This window comes from Stegostoma tigrinum, chromosome 1 (genome assembly GCF_030684315.1).
Source record: "Stegostoma tigrinum isolate sSteTig4 chromosome 1, sSteTig4.hap1, whole genome shotgun sequence".
Taxonomy (NCBI): Eukaryota; Metazoa; Chordata; class Chondrichthyes; order Orectolobiformes; family Stegostomatidae; genus Stegostoma; species Stegostoma tigrinum.
The window spans coordinates 173,499,030-173,520,912 of record NC_081354.1 but is presented as its reverse complement, the minus strand read 5'-3'; the positions used below and the strand labels follow the sequence as shown (position 1 = coordinate 173,520,912).

At 41.5% G+C, this 21,883-nt stretch overlaps 1 protein-coding gene across 4 annotated transcripts in view; it reads right to left on the bottom strand.

Annotated features, from left to right (window-relative positions):
* The window catches only part of ctnna2 (catenin (cadherin-associated protein), alpha 2), a 1,331,223-nt gene that overhangs the window by 24,967 nt on the left and 1,284,373 nt on the right, over positions 1–21,883 (bottom strand). For all 4 annotated transcript variants that reach the window (XM_059650313.1, XM_059650312.1, XM_059650311.1 and 1 more), the window contains exon 17: positions 21,379–21,513. In XM_059650313.1, the coding sequence (XP_059506296.1) occupies positions 21,379–21,513 (135 nt within the window). The remainder of the gene's footprint in view (positions 1–21,378; positions 21,514–21,883) is intronic.

Genomic DNA, 21,883 nt, shown 5'->3' with positions numbered 1-21,883 from the left:
TAGTCATAGTGGTCTGTAGCATAGAAAAAAGGAACTTCTGTCTATCGAGCCTACCCCCGGCTCAAAACATGCACAATGTTATTCTGATTCCATTTTCCAGCATTTGGTCTGCAATTTTGTAAACCTTAGCATCAAAAGTGTACATCTAAATTCTTCTTAAATGTTATAAGTTTACTGGGGTTTAAGAAGTGGAATAACAGGGCTAAAAGAACCACTTGTAAGGTCAACAGCTTGCTGTTTGAGCACCTGTGAATTAGAATATTGTTGCAACAAAATGAATTGCAAACACAAAGCAACTTAGCTATAGAGAATAATTTAGTTTTTGGCTGATAAAGTAAAACAGATGATATTGATTTGGCTCTGTGGTTTATACCTTTTCCAATTATCATTTGCATTAACTTCATTGGAAATTAACATTCGAAGAGATATGCAGCTGAACTGATATCACTTATTTTAAAATAGTGCCTTAAACCAAAATCACCCATTTGACTCGAAATACAGACCTATCCGTAACTGAGCAATTACCAGCATACAAATACATGTAGAATTATATCTTTCAATGGCTACCAATGAATCAGAGGAACAGTGAGTATGTGAGTTTGTAGAATTGTAGAATCCTATGAAACAGAGGAGGCTGTTCAGCCCATCAAGTATGTACTGCAAAAAATACACTCCTACCCATCCTAGTTTCACTTTCCAGCACCAGGTCTTGAATGCATGACACTTCAGCTGCTGTCCTTTTTAAAGATTGTGAGGTTACCTGCATTAACTACACTTACAGGCAGTGCTTTTCAGATCCTCACCATCGTGTGGATTTTTTTTTCTTAAATCCCCTCTAAATCTGCTGCCTTTCACCTTAAAAGTGTGCCCCTTGTCCTCAATTCCTCAACTAAAGGGAACAGCTGCTTTCTATTCACCCTGTCTATACTCGTCATAGTCATAGCGGTCTCGATCCAGTCCCTCTCCTCAAACTTCTCTGCTCCCAAGTAAACAACCCAAGCCTATTCCAGCCTCTCTTCATAGTTGAAATGCTCTATCCCAGGCAACATCCTGTTGAAACTCCTCTGCAACCCTTCCAGTGCAATCACATCCATTCTATAGCGCAGCGACCAGAAACACACACAGTATTCCAACTGTGGCCTAACTGAAGTTCTGTGCATTTCCAACATAATCTCCCAGTAGTTATAATCTATGCCTCAACTGATACAGGCACGCATTCTAGACGCCTTCTTAACTACCCTATTATCATAGAGTTATTCAGCACAGAAAAAGACCCTTCTCAACTGAACTGCCTAATATCTTGTCATTTTGTGAGTTTGCCCTTGTCATGTTATTTCCTTCAAAGTGCATCACCTCACAGAAATGATCATAATTAAATTTCAGTTATCACTCCTCTACCCATCTGATCAATCCATTTACACCCTCCTGTAACCTCAAACCTTACTGTCAACCACCCAGCCGATCTTTGTGTCATCTGCCAACTTACTTAACAATCACAACTGCTTCCTGCAGTTTTCTTCTATATTGTTCATATATATCATGAACAAAAAGGGTCCCAGCACTGATCTCTGTGGGATGCCACTTCACATTGGGCTCCAGTCACACAAACAGCCTTCTACCTTCACCCTCTGTCTCTTACCGCTGAGCCAATTTTGTGCCCAAATTGCCACGTTACCTGGATCCCCCGAAAGTTTACCTTCTTTATTGGTTTCACATGCAAGACCTTGTCAAAACCCTTGCTGAAATTCACGTTAATTACATCAAATGAACTCGCTCATCTACAGGCTTGTTTGTCTCCTTGAAAAATTCAACCAGATTTGTTCGGCATGACTTTCCTCTGGGAAAGCCATGCTGAATATCCTGATCAAACATTGCCTTTTAAACAGAGATTAATTCTCTTCTTCACTATTTTGTCCAATAACTTCTCTACCACTGATGTGATATTCATAATATATAATCCCCTGCTCTACCTCTAACACTCTTCATGGAAATTGGAATGATATTAGCTGTCTTCCAGTCTTCTGACACCTCCCTGCGGCCAGAATTGATTTAAAAATTTGGGATAGTGCCCCCTATTATGTCCTCCCTCATTTCTCACAACAGCCTGGGATGAAACTCTACTTCACCTGGGGATTTGTCCACTTTTACACCCTGCCAAAACCTCCAACATCTCGCTTCTGATATCAATCTGTTCAAGAACTTCGTAGTCCATCTTCTCAAATTCTGTACTTGAACCTTGTTCTCCCCAGTACAGACAGATGTGAAATACTCATTTAATGCTCTATCAATGTCTGTCAGCTTCACGGAAAAATTGCCCCTTTGGCCCTACTCTTTCCCTGGTTGTTCTTTTGCCCTTGATATATTTGTAGTATATCTTGGGATTCTCTCTAATCTTGCCTGCCATCAATTTTTCTTGTCCCCCTTTGCTCTTCTGATCGCTTCCTTGAGATCCTCCCTCCACTTCCTTTAGTCCTCTGGGACCTCTGTTGTTTTCCTTCTTTTGTAGCTGCTATGCACCTCACTTTTCCAGAATTTTGAAAGCCAAGGAACCACTGAGGCCCAACAGTTATATAGAAGCTGTGGAAAAGCAGCCATTGATACGATGTCTTCCATTGCATTCTGTGAGTTCAAATGTTCTCAGTGAGTATGATAGCAAGAAACACAATGATACACTATTGGGCATCACAAATAGTGCAATGGGATGGGGAACAAGTCTAACAATGTTTGATCAAGGATTGCCTTGATTTAAATGCTTTCACCTGCTCAGACAAAACCATCTTTATGAGTTGTCTGACCTTGCACTGCTGAAAGAACTAACGTGTGTTAACCCATCAATATGAAACATGTTGGTTGGAAAAGGCCATGATCACAGTCTTTACTGTCACTGATTTATCCATTACGCATTTGTATGGAGGTATGTCACAAGTTGTTAGAGAATGAAGGAAAGAGCAACTGTGATGTTGTCTCCTGAGGATAAAAAGAGCATTGTGTGACTCTCTCCTTCCCTTTTACAAGAGAGATGTGACATATTGATAGTTTAATAGGCTCCCAGGAGGAGATCTGTTAGGCAAAACATGAAAAAGAATTTTAAAGTGGTGTCTATCTCAACAGTCGAAGGTGATGAAGTAAATGTTACAAATGGGATGGGGATATTAGGGGAAAAGAGGGAGTTTCCACATTTGCACAGGTCTCATTCACTGGGTTTAAATAGTTAAGAAAGGATATAGGCCATATTTAACCTGTGAAGCTTCCTGTTTTCACCTTTGTCCTCACAGAACAATGAAGGTCATGATTGACATTATCAGGGATGGTACAGCACTCAAGAACTCAGTGGAATAGTTGATTGGCAACATGTCAATCCTGTGCCAAGCTGCTGAGGGGAAGAGGATCTAGGAAGCCTGAGAAATCTTGAGAGAAAATCGTCCCTGGCAGGCCCTTGTACTTTATTACAATTCTGAGTTTAATAAAGTTATTATGCTTTGGGACTGTCTTTAATCTAAAATCACGTGATCTGTTCTGTTGGTAAGCCTTTTAATTACTAAAATTAAGATTGTATGATTTCACACTTGGAGACTTTGGGGGTAGCCCATTTAGATTAGATTAGATTCCCTACAGTGTGGAAACAGGCCCTTCGGCCCAACAAGGCCACACCGCCCCTTGGAGCATCCCACCCAGACCCATCCCCCTACAACCCACACACACCCCTGAACACTGTGGGCAATTTAGCATGGCCAATCCACCTAGCCTGCACATCTTTGGACTGTGGGAGGAAACTGGAGCACCTGGAGGAAACCCACGCAGACACGGGGAGAATGTGCAAACTCCACACAGTCACTCAAGGCAGGAATTGAACCCGGGTCCCTAGCGCTGTGAGGCTGCAGTGCTAACCACTGAGCCACTGTGCCGCCCTAATTTGTTAACAGTGGGTACACTGTGGATATCGAGAGTCCCAGAAAGTTGTTGAGAATACTAAATTATAAAGAGTTGTGCTTTCAAAATGTTTTTGTACACCTGTTCTTGTTATGCATACTCATTTAAAAGTCCACGAATATATGAACAAGGAACAACAGCAGTATTAAGATGATGGCTAATCTGCTTTTAACCTCAACTCTACATTGCATAACCCTGTTAATCTTTCATCCTCTTGGTAATCGCCTACCTCTGCCTTAAAGGTATTTAAATATTCGGCATCCACTGCCTTTTGAGGAATAAAATTCCGAAGACTCACAACACACTTGAGGCAAAAAAAGTCTCATCGCTTTTTAATTATGTGACCGCTTATTTTTAAACTATGACCACTAGTTCAAGATTCTCTCACAAGAGGAAACATCCTTTCAATATCCACCTTTCAATCCCCTCGCGATCTTGTGTGTTTCAATTAAATCACTGCTGACTCTTTTCAGCTCCAGAGGAAATAGGCTTAACCTGTCTAGCTTTTCCTCATGGGGCAACCTGCTAACTTCAGGTATTAGACTGGCAAATCTTCTTTCAACTGCTTCCAATAGATTAACAACCTTCTGAAAGTACGAACACTAGTACTGTACCCAGCGCTCCAGTACGAACAGGGACTCGGAAAATCAACAAGGGCTTCTGATTTAAAAACTGGAGAAACCATAAGATGGAGGAGCAGAAGTAAGCCCTTCAGCCCATTGAGTCTACTCAGTCAGTCAGTGAGGCCATGGCTGATCTAATAACCCACAAATCCCTTTTTCATACAACACTTGATTCTCTTTCTGATTAAAAATGTGTCTATCTCAATATTGAATATACTTAATGGCCTACCTTGATGCACCTCTGCAGTCAAGAATTCCACAGATTTACTATGCTCTGGGAGGAGAAATTCCTTTTCATGTCTGCATTAAATGTGTGACCACTTATTCTGATGTGGAGGTGATGGTGTTGGACTGGGGTGGACAAGGTCAGATATCACAAGTCCTGTTGGACAATAACCTGGTGTTGTGTGATTTCTGCATTTATTCTGAGTTATGTTCATGATCCCACAGTCTCCTCAGGGAAACAACCTTTCTACATCTAAGATAATAAAATGTGAGGCTGGATGAACACAGCAGGCCAAGCAGCATCTCAGGAGCACAAAAGCTGACGTTTCGGAAACGTCAGCTTTTGTGCTCCTGAGATGCTGCTGGGCCTGCTGTGTTCATCCAGCCTCACATTTTATTATCTTGGAATCTCCAGCATCTGCAGTTCCCATTATCTCTGAACCTTTCTACATCTACCCAGTCATGCTTCTTAAGAATCTCAGCAGGTCTGACAGCATCGGTAGAGACACAATTAGAGTTAACATTTCGAGTCCAGTACAACACTTCTTCAACACTGGAGTTCAGATCCATTCTGTAGAACTGTTCTAGTTCTGAAGAATAGTCATACCAGACTCAAAACATTAACCAGACCTGCTGAGTTTCTATATAGCATTCTCATTATCAGTTCAGATCATTCACACATTTCTCTTACCCTAGGGTTGATGATTCTCATTTGTTCTGTTTATTTAATGCTTAATAAAACGCAGCAATTAAACATAAAAATGAGTCATCACTTGATGCAAAAGTGGAGTTGTTTCATTCTCCGTTGGAACCCCTGAATGCACAAACTGAACCCTCGTATTTGCATATTTCATCCATTAGAACAGCCTAATCCACCCAGTATTGTCTACTTGTGCATGTTATCATAGGCTGGAGTCAAGTAGATAAAGATTTTTCTGTGGCTGTGTATTGTAAGATAATAAACAGTGCTTTTCAATATCTTAATCAGTGTGGTGAGAGGGTTCATATCATAGATACAAACATACTTGTGAAGTGGAGGAACTTTTAGATGTCTCTTTGGAATCGAAATGAAAATTTTAACAACACACATTTGCCAAAAACTCCCCCAAACTGACAGAAAATAATCAAGGACCACCTCCATCATAGCAACAAGGTCACGTTGCTGCATACTTGCAATGTGTTGCCAGATAGCTAAAAAACTTTAAAAGGGAGAAATGAAAATGAGGCAGACCAAAGAAAATATTGCAGAATAACCGTAGATAGCACAGTAAAATATGCAGGTTTCACTTGGGATCAACTGGAAGTGGTGGCACAAAACCGAGTTTAATGGCAAAGTGGAGATCTAAACTCCAGAAGTGGTCATAATATTGAGTAATGATACTAAAGGCACAGGTTGTGTGACTGAGAATTAATCACCCGTATTAAGCAAGCACAAACTTGACGAAAATTTGTCTATGGCATAACATCTACAAATTGACTCATATGCCTTTCACAAGTAAACCAACATCCATGAACACTGCAAACTCATTTTTGAAATAAATTAATAGATCCTTCATAAACAGAAATTAATTTTAAGAAATTGAAGTTAGTATTCTTATTTAAATGCTATTTTATCATTTTCAGATTTTTCTCATTTGCTGCGAAATCTTAATTACTTATGTGATCCTGATGACCTGAATACACATAATTTGGTTGGATTAAACTAGTCTCCGTTCTTTTACCTGCTATGTAGGTCATGTTACTCTGAAATGCTTAGTTCTTACTCTTCAGCCATTTTTCCAGTAGATGAGATATTTCATTTACGGAGAAACTGCTATCATAAGGAAACAGCTAGTTAGTCTAATTCTGAAGAAGCTATAACAATAACTCTGATAACAAAGTGTGGAGCTGGATGAACACAGCAAGCCAAGCAGCATCTCAGGAGCACAAAAGCTGACGTTTCGGGCCTAGACCCTTCATCAGAGAACAACTCTGTTTATTTCTCCACCGACGCCGCAAGATCTGATGAGTTTCTCCAGCAGTCGCTGTGTTCGAGCCAGTTAGACCTTCTTCTTGCCCTGAATTGTTCCATTGCTTTGTATGGGCTGGATGGGTGGTTTGCAATGCCAAGCGATGCCAACAGCATATGTTCAATTCCTGCACCAGCCGAGGTTACAAAGAGGAGTCTCTGTCTGAGGTGTGGCAATCCTCAGATTAAGCCATCATCAGCCACCTCACTTTGACAAGAGTGCAGCCTTACGGTCCTCTGGTTCTACGGTGACAGTACCTTTTTTTTATACACTGCACAAACTGAAGCTAATTAAAAATCTGCTTGTGAGTTTAGTATATAGTTGCCAAGAAATTCAATTGAGAAGTAACGTTGTCACATTGTTCAAAATTTCAGTCCACCACACAATGGCAAACAAAGTCTCTGTAAAATAGAATAACTGTTGTGTAGGAAACGTAACGGCCTTTGTCTACACATTAAGATCCATTTTGAGCAGTGTGAGTAGATCCGAACACCACACCATAGAAAGGATAGATTGGCCTTGGAGGGAGTATGATGAAGGTTCATAAGTATGATAGCCAGACTTCAGCGATTAGGTAATGAGGAGGGAAATTATAAAAATTAGGCCTGTTTTCTTTGCAATTTAAGATTAAAGTGAAATCTGATCGAAGTCTTCAAGATATTAGCAAGAAAAGACAGGGTAGATAAAAATAAACAATTTCCACTGTTGGGGATTTTGGAACTGGGGGCATAGTCTAAAAATTTGGGCCAGAACAGGCAGGAGAGTTGTTAGGAAGCACTTCCACACAAAAAGACTCTCTTTCCACAAATAGCAGTGGATAATGAATCAATTGTGAATGTTAAATTTGAAATAGACATTTTCTTTTGGCTAAGCGAAGGAGTTAAGGGAATTGGCCCAGAGGTGAGTTTGGAGTTGGGCCACAGATCAGCCATGATCTCATTGAATAGTTGAACAGGATTGAGGGGCTGAATGGTCTACTCCTGTTCCTACGTTCCTATGTAATAAGGAGCAGGTCAGCTGTTTCTATCACAATGACTAAGTGATGAGTATTGGCCAGGACATCAAAATAGTGCCATGGAAACATCTATGTCCACCTGAGAAAGCAGATGGGGCTCTTAGTTTATGCAAAAGACAACACCAATGTTAGCGCAGCACTCTTTCAGTGCAGGATGAAGTGCCAGCTTCAATTTTTCCCCTCAGGATTCTGGAAGGGAAGTTGAAACTGACAACTTTGCGACTCAGAGGCAAGAATTTGACTCAATGAGCCATGGCTGATAGGAAAAGCGAACCTGAGTTTCTGGCCTCATGATGTGCTCTTCGTTGCCTCTCACAATATTGTTTCGTGCAACAGTGAATGCTCATTCAAAATCTTTGAACCTTGAGGTCTTTCAATTACTCATCCAGAATGAAGTTTCCCAGCATGAACAGAGTGTCTTCCTTACTACCCAGCACTGAGGTGTAACACTCTCAGATTTAAGTAACATTAGAGTTTTACATTTGATATTTTCAATATATACACACATACATACATCAATATTGTTAAGTACATTGTTATACTGTCCACCAAAGTGGGGAAGAGAAAAGGCAATTTGAGTAAACAACATTACTCACAAATAGCAATATTAAATTCAGTTGGGTGCTCTAAAGTAAAATGCTTTCAACGCTCGGGCAATTCTCAGAGCAACACAACAATTAAGAATACCAATTGAATTGCCTGTCAAGTTCCATTTAATTATTTCTTCCTTTCATATTGCATCTATCACATCTGGCTGTCTGTCATAAATTAAACTTACCTGTTCACTTTCCTTATTGCTAATTGAGCTTTCCATACGTGGCATTCAAGATAAATAAGACTGTTGATTCACTCATCGCTGATTTTTTCCAGTTGCATTTCCAAGGTATGGAATGCCATCCACCTCACAGATACATGGGCAAATGGTGCTGATCACTTCCCGAGAGCACAGGCATCAATTACAAAGGCACCATTTCAACAGGAGCAAACACGCTGGCCATTTCAAGAATTTCATTACCCTGCAGTCACCTATCATTAGATCCTTTCAGGCAACCTGTCGTCTTCAGTCAGCCTGTCTGCCCCTCTGCCCCCAGGACATGGGTCATAATGGTGAAAAGCCAGAACTCTGCCTGCCACTGCCAGATCACACCATTCCTTCATTGATTAACTCCAGCTCAATTTGACTCCGGCATTCCATTCTAAGCCATGCAGTACAAAAAGAAATAAAGAACTTGCATATTCTTCCCAACTTCAGGATCACCACAAAGAGCTTTGCGGTTGATGAAATATTACTGAAGTGCTGTCAATCTTGTAATGCAGTTAAGTTACAGTTGCCAATCAAAGTGACTATGAAGTCCTTTAAAGATTGTCTGGTCTGAACCTTGTTTCAATCAATTGTACTTGCATCTACAGTGTTAACTGGTGACAGTTGATAATGCATTAAAGGGATGTATAACCAGCTACTCCATCTGAATATGGAATCGGCTGAAACAATCTGGCTTGTCCAACGGCTAAAGTTAATCCTATTTAGAGGCAGCAACAATTTGGCAGACAGTCACCTTTCATGGCCTCAACAGCAGGAATGGGAGAAGATTTCCCTCATGAGGGGGAGGAGACTTTACAATGTGCATTGTATACATTCGAGCGGTAAGTGTTGTAATAATCAGAGAGTGATGCTGTTGTAACAGGGGTATTATGGCAGTAACTAAATAAACAGCATGATTCCACAAATAGTCATCTATCAATTCCTTAGTTATACTGGCCATCATATGTAATGGGAAGAATACATTAGCATCAATATGAATTAGTTTACAGGATTTCATTAGGAGTGAGCAGGCAAAACCTGCATGGTTTCAAAACTTCCTCAAATTATCTGTTAAATTATTATAGAATTCCCTAGGGCATCATTGGAGGGATCATTTTAAGAAATCTCTTTCCCTCCCTCTCCAATAGGACCAGATCCCCACCCGGTCCTCCCCTTCCCAAGAGTACTGCATAGCTTTATCCGTTGTCATTTGTGACCATTCCTTACTTTAAGTCCTCTCATATGAACTGTCAGAAACGCTGAGAAAGCTTTTATCACTCTGTTTTGCCGGCAGCATTTTGTGTCAGATCACAGAGACTGAGAGAGTTTCATTTCGTGAATTACACTTCAGGTGCAAAGATTGCTGTTTCTTTTTCACAAAAATACCTGGAAAATTTTGCAGATGTTACGTACTTCTGTTACCTTGATTTTTTTATGCAATGGATTTTATTTCAGAAAACTAAATTTAGATATAAATTAATCACATACTGTCAGAACAGGTCAGAGAGCAGTAAAGTGAATCAATCATTTCTCAAACTGCACTGCAGAATTGGGAGACAGAATAAGAGGTGAATCGGAGCATGGCAGAGTGAATCATGGGCTGTCAGAGGGAATAATAAAGTGTTAAAGTGAATCTAACCATGTTCAAGTGAATCACAGTCAATCAGATACAAGCAAGAGAGGCGAGAGAAAAATCTATAACAAGTCCTGAGGAACGAATAAGTTTGCTGTCTGTTACAGAAGCTTCGAGTGAGAAAATTACCATAGTCCTGCAACAATAAGTCAAGGGTCCCAAGGAAAGATATATCTGTCTTCTCTTACGGGGTGAATAAGGGCCAGGGAATGTTGTTTTTATGGGATTATATCACTCTAGTGATGTAAACCGTAATCTTGCACAGTGCAACATTAAAATGTAACCATAAATTATGGGGCTGAAATGTCTTCCGATAATCGCTTTCACCAAAATGCAGAAAAAAAACTAAGTGGGATTTTTCTTCATCAAAACTATCAACAAGAGGAATTCTACATGAATAACTCTCAAGAGATTTGAGAAACAAGGGCTATGTTCACAGAAATAAACGAGGTCAAAGTAAGTGTTCAAACCAGTAAAAAGAGGATGATTACCACTGGTCAGCGAATCAGTAACAAAGAACCATTATTTAGATTGATTACTAAAAGCACACAAGAGAAGATAGAAGGGTTTCAGAGATAGTAGGGACTGCAGATGCTGATGTTGGAGAAGGATCTGGGCCTGAAACGTCAGCTTTCCTGCTCCTATGATGCTGCTTGGCCTGCTGTGTTCATCCAGCTCTACACCTTATTATTTACGAATGAAGAGTTGCTTTCCAACCAATCAAGCCATTTATGAGAATGCACAATCCACTATCAAAGGTTGCCTTTGATGCTGTCAATTCTAACAGATAAGAGGAAAGAAATAAATATTAAACAACCAGGAATAGCATAAAAAAGGGAATGTGCCAATTCGCTAGCCAAATGGTTTCGACAAAACCTGCATTTATATAGCCTTGTCAGCAAAGTATGGAATTCTAGAATTATAGTGTTATGACAGCACAGAAGGAGGCCTTTCAGCCTATCACTTCCATGCCAGCTCTCTGTCAGGGTAACTCAACTTGGGGGAGGCAGGGGCCTATTGGTAATGTCACTGGACTAATAATCCGGAACTACTGATTCATATTCTGTGGGCATGGATTTGAATGCACTCAAGTTAGATGTGAAATTTGAAGTCAATTTAAAAAGGAATAAAGAGCTAGCCTAATGGTAGCCACATAACCACTGTCCATTGTTTTAAAAACCCACATGGTTCACTAATGTCCTTTGGAGAAGGAAATCTATGCAGTCTAGTTCATGTGTGACTCCAGACCCACAGCAACATGCTTGGCTCTTAATTCATTGCGTAATAAATGTTGGCATAGCCAATGACACGCACATCCCATGATCAAATCAAAAATACCCCAACTATCACTATGCTGTAGCAACTGCAATTCTTTTCTCTTCTGACAGCTGAAGTCTTAAAATACAGAGAGGAAATTAATGCCAAGCTGTGGTAGAAGGTAATTGACTTTACAGTTGTTGAGATAGATGATAAGGAAGCTTTTAAAAATGTGAAGGGGAATGCTTAATTGCCTGGTGAGGCGATGGTTAGGGATAAAATGGGTGTGTGGGGTGGATGGGTTGACGATGTGCAGAGCAAAAACTGTCCACATAGTCTGACCAATAAAGATCAAGAGCTGTTACTTCTGGCAGTAAGAAGACATAATTCACAGGGGACCAGAGTTAGAGGGCGAAAGGAGATTTGTCCTGATCCTCTCGGGTAGGAAGGATATGATTGTACTGGAGAGGGTGCGGAGGAGATTCATCAGGATGTTGCCAGGGATGAAGCATTTTAGTGATGAAGAGAGGTTCGATAGGCTTGGGTTGATTTCTTTAGAGCAGAGAAGGCTTAAAAAAAGTGTATATAAGAAAATGAGGGGCACCAAAGAGGAGGATAGTAGGTAAGGGCCACTGATGAGGGGGCATAATTTTAAGATGAAGGGCATGATGGTTAGAGGAAATGCAATCGAAGAAGGTGGTGGGAACCTGGAATGAGGGCAGCAGAAAGGTGAAACCTCATAACTTTAAAAAGTATGTGGATAAGTGGATGAAATGTTATAAAGTTCAAGGCTGTGGCCAAGTGCTGAAAAGTGGGACGAGTATAGTTAGGTTGGCACAGGCTTGGTGAGATGAACAACCTCTTTTTGTGCTGTACAACTCTATGGCTCTATTTGTAAACATGGGAGTTGCTGCAATGGGACATGGAACTGATGAAAGCTAGCAAAGGCTTCATTCTATGACTATCTACAATTATAGAATGACACAGCAGAGAAGCAGATCATTTAGACATTGTGCTTGCACTGGCTTTTTGGCAATGCGAACAAAATTAATCTTATTCCCCTGTGCTTTCCTCATAGCACTGTAATTAGTTTTACCTTAATGTATTTCACAAAATTTCTTCTGAATTCTTCAGATCATCGTTGCATAGTTTGCAGATAGTGCAAATTTGTAAATGTCATTATCCATGAGGGAATTCAGAACAGAAATAGATCAGCCATGATCTTACTGAAAAACAATGCAGGATTAAGGGGCCATGTGACATACTCCTGCTCCTAATTCATACGTTCGTAGGATAGCAACAGGCTCTAGGTGTACATTGCGAGACAGGTAAATGGGCAAACAGGGAGTAGATGAAATTTATTGGATCCTTAACTATTGATAAAGGGATACAGTGCTAAAGATTAACTTATGCTTAAGAAAACATTGATTAGCTGTCAGTTAGGGTACTGTGTTCAGTTCTGGAAGGGAGATATTTTGAATGGGAGGCTGGAAACTTGAGAGTGGATTCAATAGGGAGACAAGCTAAGCTGGAAATGGAAAACAGAAAATTAATACATGGGCTGGAAGGCAGAAGAAGCAAAGGAGTTTGGTAATGCTTAATTGTGTATGCTTCAAAGCAAAGCATCTGGCAGAAAAATCAGTTGAGTTTGGGGCACCAGGTCCTCGGCATTATCCTATCATATGAAAAAGAGTAAGAATGGCAGGATGTTATTACTGGGTTTTCACATGGGACAGATATCTGAGCAATGGACAAAAAAGAGGAGTGATAATAAAGGATTTAATCTATATAAGATTATACTGTGAGAGATACAAAGGTATTAAATACATTCATAACTTTTTAAATCAATACGCAGTAAGCCTCCTAAGAGAGGAACAGTTCTAGGCATAACTTTAGGGAATAAAGCTGGGTAAATAAAATGGGTAGCATTTTAGTGGTAGTGGTCATAATTCAGTTAGATTTAACACAATTTCAGATAAGGATAAATACAGACTGCAAGTAAAAATTCTCAATTGGAAAATAGCCAATTATACTAAGCTGGCAATGTGATACAGGGAAAACAGCAACTTGAAAGTAAATCGGTGTGACAGCAATGGGAGGAGTCCAAGGAGGTGATACAAGATCGCAGAATAAAAATGCTACCCCTCCAAACCACATATCTTCCTGACATACAGCTATATCATCATTTCTTTACTGTCGCTGCATCAAAGGCCTCAAACTCATTCCCTAACAGCACCGTGATTGCACAGTCATCAGTGGTTCTAGAAAGTGGCTCACCACAACCTCCTCATGGTCACCTTATTTTAGTAATTCATAGGATAAGGGTTTCAGTGGCTAGTCCAGTACTTTACGCCCATTCCTAATGTCTTAGAAAAATGGTGGCGAGCTTCCTTCTGGAACTGCTGCAGTCCATGTTCTGTAGGTGCACCCACAGAGTTATTACCAAGAGACTTCCAGGATTTTGATTCATTGGCACTAATGGAACACTGATATATTTCCAAGGCAGAATAGTGTGTGGATTGGAGGGGAAAATGCAGGGGGTGATATTGCCAAGTCCGTGTTTCCCTTGTGTGCTTCTAGGCAGCAGAGGTCACAGGTTTGGAAAGAACCATTTGAGGAGAAGGCAGTGCTAGCTACATTCACATCCGGTGAACAAAACAAAAGTGTTGGTGTACCAAATCTAGGAACACTTGTATATCATACAGTATAGGCTATGACCAAAACAGATATGTCAATTCCTAGAGCCAAAATGATAGAAAACTTAAGAGTACAGAAAGTGCACAAGTAAAATTAAGAAGAGAAATCAGAAAAGCAATGAGAGAATAGAAAGGAATATTGGCATTAAAATCAGGCAATCAAGGATTAAATTCATTTAATTCAACAGAACTAATCAAAGATGTTTCATAAACACATAAACAGTACAATGATCACTAAAATAAATTCATCAAAGATCCTCACAGAGCACCTTCCAAGCCCAAGACCACTTCCATCTCGAAGGACAAGGGCAGCAGATACATGGGAACACCACTACCTTCAAGTTCCCCTCCAAGCCACTCACCATCCTGACCTGGAGACATATTGCTGTTCTTTCACTGTCTCTGCGGCAAAACTGTGGAATTCTCTCCCTCAGGGTATTGCGGCTCAACCTTCAGCAGGTGGATTGCAGCGGCTCTAGAAGGCAGCTCATCGCCATCTTCTCAAGGGTAAGTAGGGATGGACAATAAATGCTGGCCAGCCAGTGATACTGTCATCCCACAGATGATTTTTTTTAAAAAATGATAACTGAAGGAAGAGTAGGGCTGATGAAGGTGATCTGTGTCTATATGTGGCTGTAGTTCTTAATGAGTACTATTGAATGCATTATCATTTAAAAAGCTTTGGATTAATCAAGGACATTCAGTATGGTTTTGTCAGGGAAAGGCCATTTCCGACAACATTGCTTACACTTTTTGAGGAGGTAGGAAAGGTGATTAATGTGGTCTATGCTTGAGCAAAACTTTTAGCAGGGTGGCACAGGGAATACTTGGTTCTCTCTGTCCTTTCATATGATTTCACCCAGGTTCAATTTCCTCCAAAGTTTTGCATTCCAATTTCAGTTTCCTCTGAAGTTGGAAAGGTCAATTTCCTTTCTCAGCTTCCGTATTTAATTAAGGCCTGTCTCAATGAAAACAAGCTTTGCAACAACATATTTTGTCATATCATAAAGAGCAATAAGATAATCTGAAGTTGCGTCTTTGGAATAGAGGCTGGGGGGACATTCAAATAATATGTAAAAAGCCATTTACTTGGAATATTGTGTTCAGTTCTGGTCGCCTCATTATAGAAAGAATGTGGAAACTTTAGAGAGGGTGCAGAGGAGATTTACCAGGATGCTGCCTGGACTGGAGTGCAGGTCTTAGGAGGAATGGTTGAAGGAGCTAGGGCTTTTTTCATTGGAGCAAAGAAGGATGAGCAGTGACTTGATAGAGGTGTACAAGATGATGAGAGGCATAGATAGAGTGGATAGCCACACTCTTTCTCCCAGGACAGAAATGGCTATAATGAGGGGGCATAATTTTAACGTGACCAGAGGAAGGTATAAGGGAGATGTCAGAGGTAGGTTCTTCACACAAAGAGTGGTGGGCATGTGGAATGCACTGCCAGCGGTGGTAGTAGAATCAAATACATCAGGGACATTTAAGCAACTCTTGAATAGGCACACAGACAATAGTAAAATTAAGGGTATGCAAGTTAGTGAAATCATACAGAAGGATAAAACTTCGGCACAACATCGTGGACCGAAGGGCCTGTACTGTTCTATATTCTATGTTCTATGATGGATCCAGACAAAGTGGACTGGAAGGATCAGTAGAAGGAGTAATAGATTATATGAATTGCAATGCAAATGTGCCTCTGGGTGAGTAAATCTTACATCCCAAAGGCTGGTGCATCACATTAAACATAATCCTCACCCTCAACAACTTTTCTTTCAATTCCTCCCATTTCCTACAGACACAGGGGGTGGCCATGGGTACCCGCATGGGCCCAAGCTATGCCTGCCTCTTTGGAGGTTACGTGGAACAATCCCTCTTCCGGACCTACACAGGCCCCAAACCCCACCTCTTCCTCCGTTACATTGATGACTGTATCGGCACCACCTCGTGCTCCCACAAGGAGCTCAAACAGTTCATCCACTTTACCTACATTTTCCACTCCAACCTCAAGTTCACATGGACAATCTCTAATACCTCTCTCTCCTTCCTGGGCCTCTCTGTCTCCATCTCTGGCAACCACCTAGAAAACGATATCCATTTCAAGCCCACCGGCTCCCACAGCTACCTAGTATACACCTTCTCCCACACAACTTCCTGCAAAAATGCCACCCCCTATTCCAACTTCCTTTGCCTCCATCGCATCTGCTCCCAGGATGAGGCATTCCACTCCCGTACATCTCAGATGTCCTCGTTTCTCAAGGACCGCAACATCCCCCCACTTAATAGTCGAGAATGCCCTCGACCACGTCTCCTGCATTTCCTGCAACTCATCCCTCACACCCCCTCGCTGCAATATAAAAAAAACCAAAACAGAACTCCACTTGTCCTTACCTACTAGCCCACCAACCTCCTGATCTAACGCGTCATCCTCTGACACTTCCGCTATCTGCAATCTGACCCCACCACCAAAGACATTTTTCCCTCCCCACCCTTATCTGCTTTCTGGAGGGACCACTCCCTCCGTGACTCCCTTGTCTTCTCTACACTCCCCTCCAGCCCCACAACACCTGGCATTTTTCCCTGCAAGCGCAGGAAGTGCTACACCTGCCCCTACACCTCCCCCCTCACCCCCATCCCAGGGCCCAAGAAGACGTTCCACATCAAGCAGATGTTCACCTGCACATCTGCCAATATGGTATACTGCATCCGCTGTTCCTGTTGTGGCCTCCTCTAAATCGGGGAAACCAAGCGGAGGCTTGGGGATCGCTTTGCAGAACACCTACACTCGGTTCACACTAATCAACTCCACCTCCCAGTCGCGAACCATTTCAACTCCCCCTCCCATCTCTCAGTTGACAGGTCCATCTGGGCCTCCTGCAGTGCCACAACGATGCTACCCGAAGGTTGCAGGAACAGCAACTCATATTCCACTTGAGAACCCTGCAGCTCAATTGTATCAATGTGGACTTCACAGGCTTCAAAATCTCCCCTTCCCGTACAGCATCCCAAACCCAGCCCAGCTCGTCCCCACCTCCCTCACCTGTCCTTCTACCTATCCCCTCCTCCCACCTCAAGTCCCACCCCCAATCTCCTATCTACCAACCTCATCCCGCCCCCTTGACCTGTCCGTCCTCCCCAGACTGACCTATCTTCTCCCTAACAATGGATCAGATCTAAGCTCTGCAGTCCTGCCACATCCAGTCGTGAATGGTGGTGAACAATTGAACAAATCACTGGAGAAGGAGCAGGCTCCACAAATATCCCAAATGTCAATGACGGAAGAGCCCAGCACATCAGCGCAAAAGATAAGGCTGAAACAGTTGCAGCAATCTTCAGCCAGAAATACAGAATCGATGATCCATCTTGGCCTCCTCCAGTGATTCCCAGCATTAAATAATCCAGTCTTTTAGCCAATTTAATTCATTCCACTTGATTTAAGGAAACAGTTGGAGGCACTAGATGCTGTAAAGTCTATGGGCCCTGACAACTTTGCAGCAATGGTACTGAAGATTTGTGCTCCAGAACTTGCTGCTCCCTGAGCCAAACTGTTCCCGTATAGTTACAGCACTGGCATCTACCCAACAATGTGAAAAATTGCCCAGCATCATCCTGTATACAATAAGCAGGGCCAATCCCACCCAGCCAATTACTGCCTCATCATGAAGTGATGGAAGCTGTAATTCACAGCAATGCCATCAGCTAGTATCTTAACAGTATCTCAACCCAACTAAGGCCAGAGTGAAACCTGAATGTCCCCAGAGACAGAGACCATTTCAAGTGTTTAAGCCTATAGGACCAACATCCAGGATTTCAAATTAAAATGTCGCTTATTCACAAGCAGAAATATATTTCTTTAAAGTTGCTGCAATACTGGGGCATTCTTCAAAACGGAGTTGTAAATACAAAATACTGAAGTATGCTTATGGATAAAAGGGCAGTATTTACTGAAATGAAATAGCCCAGGTAAAAAAAAACCCTGTAGCTTTAGCGCACAACTCCTTTGAAGGCTTAGTATGTGAACATATGCTAATTTTTACACCATAATCAGATGGTCTTAGATCCAATGAGGCAGTGCTGGACTGCTAAGAATGGCTCAATATTTTTGGTTTCAGAATTAAAAAGCTAATTAGAAAGGTTTCGGCTCTGAACCGCTAGTCAGTGACCCCTGCTGGCAGGTTCTGGAACTGATATGACTGTGATTCTATGTACGCAGAATTTGGATGAGTGCAGGCAAGCTGCAGAGCCCTCCTTGGGTGAAGCAGTCAGACAGCGCTCGGACTCTGGATCTATTCCCCAAGAATGACTACTTACCAGCTAACAGAGGGTGACTGGCATCCATGGAGCCATATTCCAGTGTTTGACATAAGAAACAGTATATTGAATGACCAAATATATTTGAAAGGGAAGGTTATGGATAGGTTTCACCTATGCTAAGGGGATGAATGAGCAGCGTGGTCCTTTTTGAATAATACAATACAGAATTCATGTCAGAGGAGCTAGACAGAAGCCTTCAATGTTTAAAGTTGCTGTTGGTATTCACCTCAGATGAATGCAGGTCCCAGCTGTATGTAAGTTTGAGGAGAGGACGTGTGTCTACAGCTGAAATTTGCATTTGTGCACACTGCATACAAATGCACTTGGCTATATTCAGCTAGACAGCCACAAAAGATTCAAACTTACAGACAAAGCACTCAGTCTGGTCAGAGAAATGATTTCCGGCTTCACATGGAACTAAAGGATGGAAGGCTTCTGTTTGGGAATTCAAAGCTCATCACCCAGTGTACTGAGTGCTCCCAGGTCAGCTATAGCATGGTCACGTACAATAAAACACTCACTCTGCTCCAAGTCAGCGACGTCCACCTCATCACCATACAATGCAGTATTTCATTTTCACAGCAACACCAGCCAGCTATGGCCTTTTTGACTGATAATTGTCAAACATTGCGGCAATTAACAAATTAGGAACAGTTGTTTGAAGTGCTCCTGAGCCCATGGTGATTTGCATCAAAGTTTATTTTATGCTGTATCCTGACAAACTGTACCGTTAGTCAACCTCAAATCAGTGGGTTAATACTTCACACCGAGTCAAAGAGTTGTGGGGTTCAAGCTCCAGTCCTCAGTGACTTGTGCACAAAGTCTTAACTGATACCTCAGTAGAAGTTCGCCATTGTGGAGGTGCCACCTTTATGACCAGGCATTAATCTGACAGCCTGAATGTCATCCCCTGTGAACATGAAAAGATTTCATGAGATTATTACAGCCCAGCCAAGACCAAAGCACAACCTCAATTTCCCCAAAGACAGAGACCACTTCAATTGGTAATGCCTCTAGGATCAAACATCCAGGATTTCAAATAAAATGAAGTTTTTAATTGAGCAGCAATGTTTTTTTCAAATGCAAGCATCAACCCTGGGATATTGTTTAACGCAAGGATGAAAACATTGCAGCACTCATATGAATAAATACTTGGGTAAAAGGAGATGCAAGTAACATCTTTTCTACGAGCTGACATTTCTTTTTATTCATTGACAGGATGTGGGCATTGCTGGCATCTATTGCCTATTCTAGGTACCCTCAAACTGAATGGTTTGCCAGGCCATTTCAGAGTACAGTTAAGTTGTAACCACATTGCTGTAGATCTCAAGTCACATGTAGGTCAGACCAGCTAAGAAAGGCAGATTTCCTTCCCTAAAGGGCATTTCTGCAGCAGATGAGTTTTTATAACCATCAACAGTGGTTTCATGGTTGCCATTAAGCGAGTTTTCTATTTCAGTTTCTTTTCGAAAACAGGATGGTGCAGTGCCTCAGTGATTAGCACTGCTGTCTCACAGTGCTAGAGACCCAGGTTTGATGCCAGCCTTGGACGAGTGTCTCTGCGGGGTTCGCAGATTCTCCCTGTTTCTGGAGGGTATCCACCAGCACCCCAGTTACCCCCCGCAGTCTAAACATTTAAGCAGAATTGTCTGTAGTGAATAGGAATGTGCAGGCTAGATGGCGTATCCATGGTAAATGTGGGTCTGGGTCTGGGTGGAATATCTTCAGCAGGTCAGTGCAGACAAAACGGGCCAATAGGCTCCTTCACACTGTAGGGATTGTCTATTGAATTCAAATTTCACCGTGCGTCAAGGTGAAATTCAAACTCTGATTAACAGGCTACTCAGTCATTTTTTTTTTACTGTCGGGGTAAAGTAAGCTGAGATCCACATTCCTCTACAAGAGAAGCAACTCAAAAGTCTAGGAAGTGCTTCCAGAAAAATCATAGAATTTTGTAGCACAGAAAAAAGCCCCTTGGTTTGCTATGTCTGTGACAGCTCTTCGAAAGAATAGTCTGAATGGTCCTGGCCTTTTCATTGTAATTCTGCAAAATCGTCAACTTCAAGCACACGTCTATTTTGGGAACATGCTCCTTAAGTGGAACAAGAACAGAAATTGCTGGAGAACCTCAAAAGGACAGGCAACATCTGTGGAGAGAAAGGAGAGTCTGTGTTTTGGGTCCAGTTGCTTTTCTCCATAAATGGAAGCTTGGTCTTTCTTCCATCAAAGTAGCAGAGAAACAGCTCATTCCATCTGTCTCGGGTGGCTTTGAACCTTGATCCTAGAACTGGTCATTTGAAAGTCAATTCAAATTTTGCAGTACACGCTGAGGATCTGAGCCACTGATGGATCACTCAAATTGTAGCTTTCTCCTCTGGCAATACAAAACAAAGTAAACTACAGCAATACCATGACAACAGAATTGCAGCTTTGATCTTTTTCTGATTCTGCACTGGCATGCCTCACACAAGTATAAATAACATATTTTCTGTTGCAAGAATCATTTAAATAATGTCTTTTAGATTTAGTCACATACGAGCAACTGCGATTCTAGGACATTCATCACTGGGAGGAAAGAAAAAGTCCCACAGCAGTGGCATGGAATGAACTACAAGAACCTCAGTTTCTTCAATTTAATATTCCTCAGGCAGATTTTTAATGAGGTCACAGCAACTGAAAAATATATATATATATATTTTATCTGTCACAGATATACATTAGCAACGAAAAGGAGCATCATTGCCTAATGAAGCATACACAGAAGAATACGTTTTGAAGAAGCAAATATGCAACAGCACATATCAGAGAGCATGACGGAAGTCGCATTCAGACAGGCTTTGTACCTTTAGGAATCATAACTACTTAATTGCTGCTTACCCCTGACACAATCAGCTCTCCTCCCAGGTTTTGGACTTCTGCTTTCACCTTGCTGCAGATGTTGAGCTGGTGGCAGTACAGTGCAATGCGCTGTAGGTAGGCCAACAAATCCTGCTTACAGGCAGAATCGGGACACTGCAAGAAAACAGCAAACAGCCATGTCAGCTTTGGTTCTCCATTGTTGTTCATTTTCTACTTAAAACATGAATTCACAGTCCTGTCCCTCCACTTTTGGCCAGCAAACTACTTCCAATTTTGCTGATCTAAATGACTGTTAGCTTTTGAGAGTGTCTTGAGACAACAGTAAAGAAACTGATTTTGACATCTCCACTATGCCATACTTATTTGGCAGGGTATTTACTCTGTACTGTTCCAGATTTCCCTGCCAAAAGCAATTGGATTCCTTGGCTACCATAAGGCTTTATGCCAGTCAACGTAGTCAAAACTGGACGAATAAATAATTAGATAACAACAGTGCTCCTTGAAGGTTATCCTAATTTTAAAA